Source organism: Oryzias melastigma, linkage group LG12 (assembly GCF_002922805.2).
Source record: "Oryzias melastigma strain HK-1 linkage group LG12, ASM292280v2, whole genome shotgun sequence".
NCBI lineage: Eukaryota > Metazoa > Chordata > Actinopteri > Beloniformes > Adrianichthyidae > Oryzias > Oryzias melastigma.
The window spans coordinates 5,147,568-5,158,083 of NC_050523.1; the positions used below are offsets into that span (position 1 = coordinate 5,147,568).

The 10,516-nt window shown below is 35.9% G+C and overlaps 1 protein-coding gene across 6 annotated transcripts in view; it reads right to left on the reverse strand.

Annotated features, from left to right (window-relative positions):
* Positions 1-10,516, reverse strand: part of LOC112163205 (electrogenic sodium bicarbonate cotransporter 1) — a 44,683-nt gene that overhangs the window by 15,615 nt on the left and 18,552 nt on the right. For all 6 annotated transcript variants that reach the window (XM_024299480.2, XM_024299481.2, XM_024299476.2 and 3 more), the window contains 6 exons: positions 10,157-10,314; positions 9,988-10,075; positions 7,890-8,044; positions 4,452-4,580; positions 2,884-3,058; positions 1,547-1,680 (listed from right to left, as the gene is read on the reverse strand). In XM_024299480.2, coding sequence (XP_024155248.1) covers positions 1,547-1,680; positions 2,884-3,058; positions 4,452-4,580; positions 7,890-8,044; positions 9,988-10,075; positions 10,157-10,314 — 839 coding nt within the window. The remainder of the gene's footprint in view (positions 1-1,546; positions 1,681-2,883; positions 3,059-4,451; positions 4,581-7,889; positions 8,045-9,987; positions 10,076-10,156; positions 10,315-10,516) is intronic.

Genomic DNA, 10,516 nt, shown 5'->3' on the forward strand with positions numbered 1-10,516 from the left:
AAAAAAAAAAAAAAACAATGTTACGAGATTATAGAATAAAAGAATAAACAGTTCAGTAAGTTTCACAAAATGCTCCACATCTTTCATCGTCGAGCATAGCTTCTTGTTAATTTATTACTTTTTTTCTCAAAAATTAATTTGTTTTTTTTCTCGTATATCCATGTCTTTTTCTTAGCAAATGTACATGTTTTAAAGTTTTACATTTATGACATTTAAGAGCAAATGTAGAACTTTAAAACACATGAATTTACGTTTAAAAATTTTAGAAATTTAGTCTATGACTGGGCTGCACGGTGGCGCAGTGGTTAGCGCTCTTGCCTCACAGCGAGAAGGCCCCAGTTCGAATCCCGGCTGGGACCTTTCTGTGTGGAGTTTGCATGTTCTCCCCGTGCATGCGTGGGTTTTCACCGGGGACTCCGGCTTCCTCCCACCGTCCAAAAACATGCTTCATAGGCTGATTGGTGACTCTAAATTGCCCCTAGGTGTGAATGTGAGAGTGAATGTGTGTGATTGAAGCCCTGAGACAGACTGGAGACCTGTCCAGGGTGTACCCCGCCTTCGCCCTTCAGTAGCCGGGTTAGGCTCCGGCACCCCCGCGACCCCGAACGGGATGAAGCGGTCATGAAAATGGATGGATGGATAGTCTATGACTTTTAAAGTTGCAAATGTACAACTTTATTCTTAAAGTTTAACAGTTTGGACTTTTTTCTCGTAAATGGAATCTACAGTAAAGCAAGTGAAATCTAAAAAATAAAGCTTCACAAAATGCTCCATGGCTCTGATAAACAACAAGTTTGATGTTTTTTCTCATCAAATTTTTACTTTTTTCTCAAAATTATTTTTCTTCGTAAATTTGTGTCTATTTTTCGTGAATTTATTTATTTTTTTCCTAAACGTAATTTTTTTCTAATAAATTACTGTATTTTTGTTGTAAATTTATGACTTCTTTACCTTGTAAATGTATTACTTTTTTCTTGTAAATGTATGTATTTTTTTCTCTTTAATTCATGACATTTTTAAAAATAAAATTATGACTTTTTTTCTCATAAAATCATGTTTTTTTTCTTGTAAATTTAAAACAATTGTCTCGTAAATTCATGACTTTTTCATACATTTTTTAAAGTTGTAAATGTACAAAATTTGAGTCATAATTTGACAACTTAAAACATAAACTTATGATTTAAAAAAATCATGAGTTAAGCCTATGACTTTTAAATTCTTAATATGATTATATTCTCATAATTTAACAATTACAACTTTTTTCTTGTAAATAAAGACTTTTTAAGTTATAATTAAAAACATTTTTTGTTTGAACAAGCCCTAATACTCTGTTACTTATATATTATTATTTTATATTTGAATATTTTATATTTGTATTATATGTTTTGATAATTTTATGTATAAAAATAGACTTGAAAAGGAGTTATAAATTTTCAGTGTCATCAGTCTTACAGGAAAAGACTGCAGTCTATAAATATCCTTAAATATCCTGCTTTATGCCTTTCTTCTTCGTGCGAGTGATTGACTTTGACGGGAAGCTGCTCACCTGCTGAACGTGAACAGGAGGCGTTCAAAGACGAGCACCGGGCCTGTGCTGCTGAGAATCGTCAGCGGCTGACCCGCCAGCAGGCAGAACACCGCTCCGGACAGCGCCGTTCCCAGGAAACTTTCCAACACTCCCTGCAACCCAAATAAAGCTGTCACGCATGCACGCCAAACTTCCTCGAAAGAGCATGAGTAATCTTCAGCAAACTTCACTCCTTGTCTGTGGAGTTTTTCCCTCATAAGTCATGAAAAGTTATTGTTCTACTGCAAACCCATCAGACCTGTTGGGATTTTTTTTTTTTTTTTTAATTCTCGAACAGAGGAGGCTCTTCCTGTTGCCGGGAGGTGTGACCCAGGATTGATAGCCGTCATTCAGCAGCCATGCTGAGGCTCCAGCGGCTGAGTAATCTGGATCTGAGGTTATTTACAGCAAGGGGCAAATCCCTGCGTGGATGGAGTCGTGGGTGCTCCTCAAGTGTGTGCGCGCGACAGCAGAGGCCACAGAAAGAACCATTAGTTCCCTCACGGAGCCTCCAGGGTGAGCGCCGCTTTAAGGGTTTATCAGCATTTATCAGTTAGGAGAAGATCTTCGAATGTGGAATCAACAGTTGGGAGAACAGATGGATCCAGAATGAGCCTCTAAGCTCCAAATTAGCATGGCTTATCAGCTGAGGACTCCTTATTAGTTTAACATGGAGGGATGGAAACCGTAAACGTGACTCAGATTGACCCCTTCAAGAACTCCACAGCAAATTTGCAGCGTCAGAAATTAAGTCTTTGGAATCCGAGTTAAAACCCATGATTTTAGCGAAAAATGTATAAAATTATTAGCTCTTTTGTTTTTCTCTTTCTCTGCTGTGCACTAGAGTTTCTTCACCTTTTCATGAAATGTCACGGACACATTCGTATCACTGCCATAGAGCTCGTTTGATCACATTGTTGCATTTGCGACTGATAAAATCAGATAAAAAGTCCAGATAATTCTGCTCTGATCTCCCCTGCAAATCTAGAGCTTTCACAGAGTGACGTACCTTTCGGCCTTGGAAGACCTTCCAACATGACGGGGCCGTTTTCCTTCCATGTTTTTGAGCTCGGGGAATTTTATTCTACCTCTGTAAAGAGCTTAGTTTATCTTAAGATCTTATATTTTATTATAATGAAAGGCTATTAAAGTTAACTATCACTAAACTCCCAGTAAATCAGTGTAATGGCTGTAAAGTTTGTGCGTCTGGAGGGCAAATGTGTTTTTGTAATAATTAATCAGTGAGTTGAATTAATTTTTTTCCCCCCACAGTCAGTTTAAAGAGTTGTTTCAGAATAATCAGAACTTATGTTTACCTGCATGCTTTCCGTGGCGTCTCCAAGCAAGCCTCCGAACGTGATGGCGTTTGTGACAGTACCCAGATAGATGAACAAGATGGCAGACAGAGATTGGATGTGGAGCGCGTCGACAAAGTCGCTGGCGAAGAATGGCAGTTTCCTCTTGATGTCGAGGACGAGACCCCCACAAAACCTTAAAGCAAAAACATCAGTTCACAATTTCAGTTAATGTTTTTTAAAGTTTAAAAAGAAAAAAAAAAGTCCTTAAAGAATGCACTTCTTGTTATTTTGACCCACTCCAACGAAAATTGGGTTTTTAACACGTTTTTGTTGCATTTTTCCTCATAATGGTCGTCATATATAAAATATTTTAAGATTTATAATGCATTTCTGAGTATTTTTTATTTTAATTGATGGATCAGGAGCAGATGAACACCCACAGTTTGAAAAAGTTCAGGTTTATGACCCAGTAATTGTCAATGAGCGAGCTAAAATCTCCTTTTTCCTCATGCATCCACTTGCAGTCAAATAGATCCATGGACGTTTATAATTTCCTCAGCTGGATAGTTCCAAATTTACTTTTCTTTTTATTTATCTACGCTAATGTTAGCTTGGGCTTGTAATGCTATAAGCCAGCGAGAGAGTGTTAAAAGGTTGATGGGAAATCTGTCCCAAAACTGTACGGCTGGATAGTCCCAATATTGCTTGCCTTTTTTTTTGGCTATGCTAATGTTAGCTTGGGCTAGTAGTGTTATAATCCAACAGGAGAGAGTGTAAAAAAAAGGTTGATGGGAAATCTGGCACAAAACTGTATGACTAGATAGTTCGAATGTTGCTCAACAATTTTTGCTAAGCTAATGTTAGCATGGGCTTGTAGTGTTACAAGTTAGCAAGATAGGTTGCTAGCTTGGTTGATGGGAAAGCTGGTACAAAACTGTATGGCTGGATTTTTTTTGCTACGCTAATGTTAGCTTCGTCGTGTAGGGTTATAAACTAGCGGGAGAGAGTGTGAACAAATGGTTGATGGGAAATCTGACTCAAAACTGTACGGCTGGATAGTTCCAATTAGCTTGGGCTTGTAGTGCTATAAGCTAGCAGGAGAAAGGGTTGATGGGAAATCTGGCACAAAACTGTACACCTGGATGGCTCTGATATTATTTGTTATTTTTGCTACACTAATATTAGCTTGGGCTTGTAGTGTTATAAGCTAGCAAGAGAGAATGTCAACAAAGGGTTGATGGGAAAGCCCCGACAGTCCCGCCCACAACCCAGAGTTTCTTATGAGCTCCTGCCGCTCTACAGAAAATATGTCTTAAAAAAACAATACAGGTTTTTTTATTTTAGCTAAAAACTGCATAATCAGAATTAAATGACCACCAGGAGCTATTTGAAAATAGATCAACATAAAGTTGGAGTGGGACTTTCAGAAAAAAAAAAACAAATTACAGAAGAATTAAATGCTCCTTTTTGTTCAAGCGTTACACCTTCACTAATACAGACATACGAATACCATCTTAAACTAAAATAAGTAAAATAAATATGTATACTAAAGGGTATAATTTTAAGAAATGTCAAGGATTTATTACTTCTTTGTGCACTGGAGCTCCTCTCCAACTTCGTGTCCTCCGCCGCCGCCGCCACCCCCTCCGTTCCCCGTGTCGTGGGGAGTGTCGCCGTTCATCTGAGGCGCCTCTAATCCAGCATACATATTTTTTCTTTAAAAAGACAAAATTATAAAATAAACATTAATGAAAACAAAACTACAGCAAATAGTCACAGGGTTTTATCAAATAAAATGAAAAATACCATAATTCGACAAATTAATTCATAACTTATAAAACCTTAATAATTCATAGCTCAAAGATTTTAAGGTAACATGTAAAGTAAAGGATTTAAAGAGTAGAGCCATTTAATAATTTAGGACATGTGTGGCATTATCTTATTTAATAATCTAGTTTTATAAAGCTCTTAATTTGCTCCTTATTCATCTCAAATTTGACAACACTGGTCTTTATGGAAAAAGATGATCCTCATTAGTACATATTTCAAGCTTTCAACGCCCCCCAAATAAAGATGTTGTCATGGAAACTGTGCAATGTTTAGAGCAAGCTATTTCAGTAAATTAGTGACAGTGTGCAAATGTTTAGTATTTAAGCTAAACTATAACCCTGAAGTCGTGTTTGCCATTGCCACTATTCTTTTAAAAAAATGTTAGTTAAAAAAGTTCCTCTTTTCATTTTAGCATTTAAGGATCATTTTCCATTTTAAATCATATGAATAAGGTAATATTTTCCCCTTTCTATATGTCTGTTTCATATTTTTTTTTCTTTTTTTAAATATGAAAGTGTTTGTTTTGCTTTTGAATCTGATTTTAAATTTCTCTAAAGCACGTTGTGTTACTTTTAAGTATAAAAAATAAAGAAATAAAGTTGGATTTGAATTTCTCAGAGGCAGACATGCACAAGATTGTGACTCACTCATGCTTTATCCCCTTTAATACCAAGTTTTTTGCAACCCACATTTCTTGAAATGTCACTTCGCAATAGGAGTAAGCACACACACTGGTTGCTATGAAAAAAAAAGGTAAAATTTACTCAAAAAAGGCTGAAAATTGGTAAAAGGATTTATCAGCTCAATACATGAAAAACAGTGAAGGGTTACTACAAAGATGTCACCTTGAGGTTTCAGTCAAAGTGAGAAACTACAATTGAAACATGAGACCTCAGTGGACGGGTGCAGGGGCGTGACCGGAGGGTGTTTGTGAGTAAGACGAGACAACAAAGCTTGTATGTAATATTGAATTAGATATTTGAAACTCATGATGCAGAATAATACAAAGTTCAGTGTTGATATATAATAAACATAAGAGCAATTAGGCAACTGAAACAATCATCTCTGTACTTGTGACCAACCAAGAATAAATTAAAAAAAACTAAATTTCTTGTCACTTGAATTCTATGCAATATAATTTTTATGATGCATATATAAAGACAGAAATCCATATTCAATAGTCTCGAACACATTTTTTTTTTATAAATATATAGTATATCTTGTGCATTGGAGCACTACAGGTCTGACGGAGTTGGGATCTTTTTTACTCTAAAATGTGACACTCTTGCTTAAGTCAGCATTCTTGTGGCCTTATTTGGTGTTGCGTGACTTCTGGCTCAACTCAAACTCTTGAGGTCAGTTTGCTGACATTCCAACTCCGGTTTCAGCTAAACAATAAAGACGACTCATTAGGATTTTTGTGGGGAGTTTTTTTTATCATTATGTTGCCTAATCGTATTACATGGTATGAAAATCAAAATCCAAGTTTATATTATGACAAAAGTTTCTTCTTTATATTTTACATATAGATCTGAAAACTCTGAACTATCATTAGCCAAACAGGCGATTTGGTTCAGCAAAAAGCATGATCTGTTTTTCACCTCATGGAGATCCTAATTTCATTAACTTTTTAAGCTAAGGAGGGCTAACACAACATTTAAGATTTATTAAAATGATCAAGAAATGTAATTTTTGGCTGTAAAGTTGTTTATGACAAACAGAAGTGGTTTTATATTACTTTTTAAATAAACAAAAGCTTTATTCTCACTTTAATGGAAGACAGCTGAAGCTACTTCATAAATCAGGCAAATGTTTTATTGACCAGGAGTCTGCTGAAAACATGGAACGTCTGTGTTTTATAAGCACGTTTCTATAAATAAAGTTGACTCAACAGATTTGTGTGTGTGTAATTCTTGATTTTGTCCGTAACTTTATGTACTTTTATCCAATTGTGTATTCACGTGTACAAAAATACAATTCACAGACGCACAACTTCAAATTACAACAGCTTTACAAGAACTGCACATACAAATCTTTAAAAAGTACGCACAAATCATCTGAGAAACACACACAAAACTGTTTTAACACACAAATCTATTCGAGATTCTTTTCTCCAAGATTTGTGTGTAAATGACCCGTTTAAATGCTGCTAGAATAAGAAGTTGTCTTTTTATTGTGATAACATCATTTTTAGCCCAAATCTGTGTAGTTTTCAAGGACATAGTTCCTGCAATTTGGGTCATCAATTTTCTTTTTAGCCAAAATAAACTTAGATTGTAAATAATATCTGTTGAAAATGTGACATTTACCCACTTTCTTACACAGATATGCCCGATAATTATATATAAAGTCTACATATGGGCTTTTAAAACACTCAGCGGTAAAGTTTCTCTATTGTCATTGCTTTTCTGTGGCTGCGCTTTGTGTAAAGTGTTTTATACATGTATATTTACACTTTTTTATGTTATTTATCGGGAGAAATCTGTTTCAGAAAGTGAGAAAATGTCAAGTTTTCAACAGATGTTGTTCACAATCTAAGTTCTAAGTGGCTGGTAGGAAAACTCGGATGACCCAGCATTCTAGCAGCATTTAAATGCATCATTTACACAAAAATCTTGGAGACATTAAAGGAGTCTCAAATCAGATTTGTGCGTAAGTGCGGTTTTGTGTGCGTGTATCACGCGATTTGTGCGTACTTTTTAAAGATTTGTGTATAGTCAGTATTAAGGTGTTGCTTTTTTAAGTCCTGTGTGTGTACACTTTATTTTATAACTTTTTTTTTTATTTTGTAATTTTTTTAAATGTGAATATACAATTGCAGGTACATAAAGTTTCGCACAAAATGTATAGTGCGAGTTAAAAATCAAGAATTACGCACACACAAATCGGATGAGTTGATTTTCTCTCTATGCATTTAGTTTAAAAAAAAAAAAAAAAAAAAAAAGTATGATGAATATTAACTTTAGGCCAAAAAAATAAATAAAAACACCTGCAGAATAATTCATAATTTTGATGTTAGAGTAGGAGGGGCTTCCTTTGAGTTAAATTTCTCACATCCCTTACTGTACATGAGAAACCAAACCCTAAACCTGACAACAGGAGATTTAGTTTAAGGATGAAGGCCATGATGCATGAGCGACATTAATACATTGATGACTTCATTTGTTTGGATTATGTCGTGGATTAGAGCAGACCTTTTGTCTGAAGAGGGCAGGGACTTGGGTGGCTCAATCCTGATGTCAGGGTCCCACTCGCCGGGAGGCAGGACGATCACTTCATCCAGGAATTCGTCGATTCCAGCCAACAGGTCCTGCCTGTCTTTTGCTTTGTAAGCAATGTCATGGAAAACCTGCAGGCAAAAAGCAACAAGCCTCTTTAATTATAATATGATGGACCACCTTCCTGATTATCTACAACTACTTACTGGAAAAAAGAGAAAAATAAATAAAAAACATGGTCCAAACATGCCATTATGAAACTCTTTTGTACACAAAAAAAAAACGTGTTTGTCTTTGTGCATCCCTCTGACATCAGAGCCTCAGAGAAGCACGAGGTGGTCGTGAAAAACCCAAACACGTGATAAGCCCGTCTCACTGACACGGTTCCTGGAGAGCCACGAGGGTAAAGTTTAACTTGAGGAAACTCTGTTAATGTGCAATTTGATGGAAGAGCCGAGCACTGTGGGAAAATTTCACATTTGAGCAAAGCTCCAGGGAGAACAGAGAACGATCGTCGGTACAAATACAAGAAATATAAAACAGACCCCTCAAAATATGACCAATTATTCTATATTTATGCAGTTTTAGCTTCAACTGCTGACAGAAATAATAAGTTATATTCCACTGACGAATCACTGCACCCGTTTGCTTCTATGTTTTAGAGGAAACCTGAAAACCGGTAGACAAATACTCCATTAAAAACCTGTTTTTTATAGTTCTTCCTTTAAAAAAAACTGGCATAATGACAAACAGCTATAACTAGACCACTTCAGAAGCTGGTACGTCATCTAAAAAGGTTAAAACTACGTGCGATCGCAACACATTTCATGTGGTTTCAGTTTATTCAGGCTGCAGCTCCACTGAGTTCCTGTCATACAGAGCACTGCTTCGTCTTCGCTCATTTACCAGATTGATCTGATATAATGTGCATCCTGTGGTTGTAAGCAGCTGTGGTAACCAACTGTAAACAAGAGAAAAAGCATTTTGTTTACCACTGGGAGCCTGTCCTTCACTTGGTTTGAAGACAGACACCCTCATTATCTTTAAGACTACAGTTAAATTTTCCTTTTGATAAAGACTAGTTAATGTTTACCTAAGTGACCCAGAGCAAAACCCTGGGTTGTGCTGCTGTTGGACTAGATTGCTTCGTCCTGTAGTTCACTGAACATATTTCTTCACTTAACAAGCCAATATCTTTTTTTTTTTTTTTAATACAGCTTACTTTCTTTATTTATTTTCATTTTATTCTCAAACTTTCATGATGCCTTTACATACCGTAGTTCTGCTAGATCATTCACCCAGGGCCCAAAATCCAAAACACATCTTATGTCGTGGGCCAAACAGGATAAACTTTTATTGAACAAACAAAATGTTTAAAACTTAAAAAAATACAACTGTGAATAAAAACAGGCAAGAATATTATTCCAAAAATAAATCAATATTTTACTCTCCATAAAAATAGATTTTGTCAAAATTATAGAAGTTGGATAACTGCATAAAAAAAATAATCTTAATTTATTTTTTATTGGACAGGGTATTTAAAGGGATTAGAGATCACAGGTTCTGAATTGGGGTTATAAATAAAGTAAATAGAAATATTAATAAGATCTCATTAAAGGACTGAAATGGTTTCGTCATAACACCATAACATCAGCAATTAAGAACAAAAATATGGTCATTTGAGTTTCCTCATTTCTTCTTTCACACCCTAAAAATTTTCCACTTCTAAAGATGTCGAGTTTTAACTTGAAAAGTTATCTATTCTGTAATTATTATCAACTATCAAACAGGTTTGATAGGAAATCTAGGCCAATAACCTGGAGCTATATGTGCATACTTCTGTCAGATCTTGTTTGGGTTGGAACCATCCATATGACAAATGTATTTATTTTACTAGACCTTAATTTTACCCAGAGGATCCTTTGAGAATAAATTCTCATTTAAGCAAAAATAAAACGAATCCTCCAATGCAGCCATTTATCAAAAAAAAAAAATGTCTAGCAGATGATTTCTCTCCACACAGATTGCCATTTGTAAAACAAATAAACAGAGACAGTCCGCGATAAGAACTGACCTCATCCGACATCAGCGTAGCGATGGCTCTTCCAACCTCCCGATAAGACTTAGCTTTTCCTTTCGGGCCCAACAGGATAAACAGAAACCTATAAAACAAGATTTTAATGTCAGATTATGAGGAGTTGGCGTTTTGCAGCACGAATTGTTTAATAATAATAACGAACTACCTTGTGGGAACAGGTACTTCAGTGAGCGCCCCGAGCATGACGGCCTGCTGCAGGCGAACGAATGCCACCAACGGGGCTTCCAGGAAATCCACCTCACCAACCAGCACATTTGATGCCTCAGCATCGCGGGGCAGCTTCTTCATGAACTTATTCTTCAGCTGTTGGGATAGAAAAGGAATAAAAAGTCAAAATGTTCAGATTACATCGTGTACAGACACCTTTAGAAGAATGCTGAGAAATCAGAGTTTTATAAAAAATATTTAAGTGAGTGTGACTGTTTTTTCTTTCAACAAGCACACAGAAAATAGGCAGTTCCTGCCCTTTCCTCGAATTATGTACTAAACCACGGCTGAACTTCGT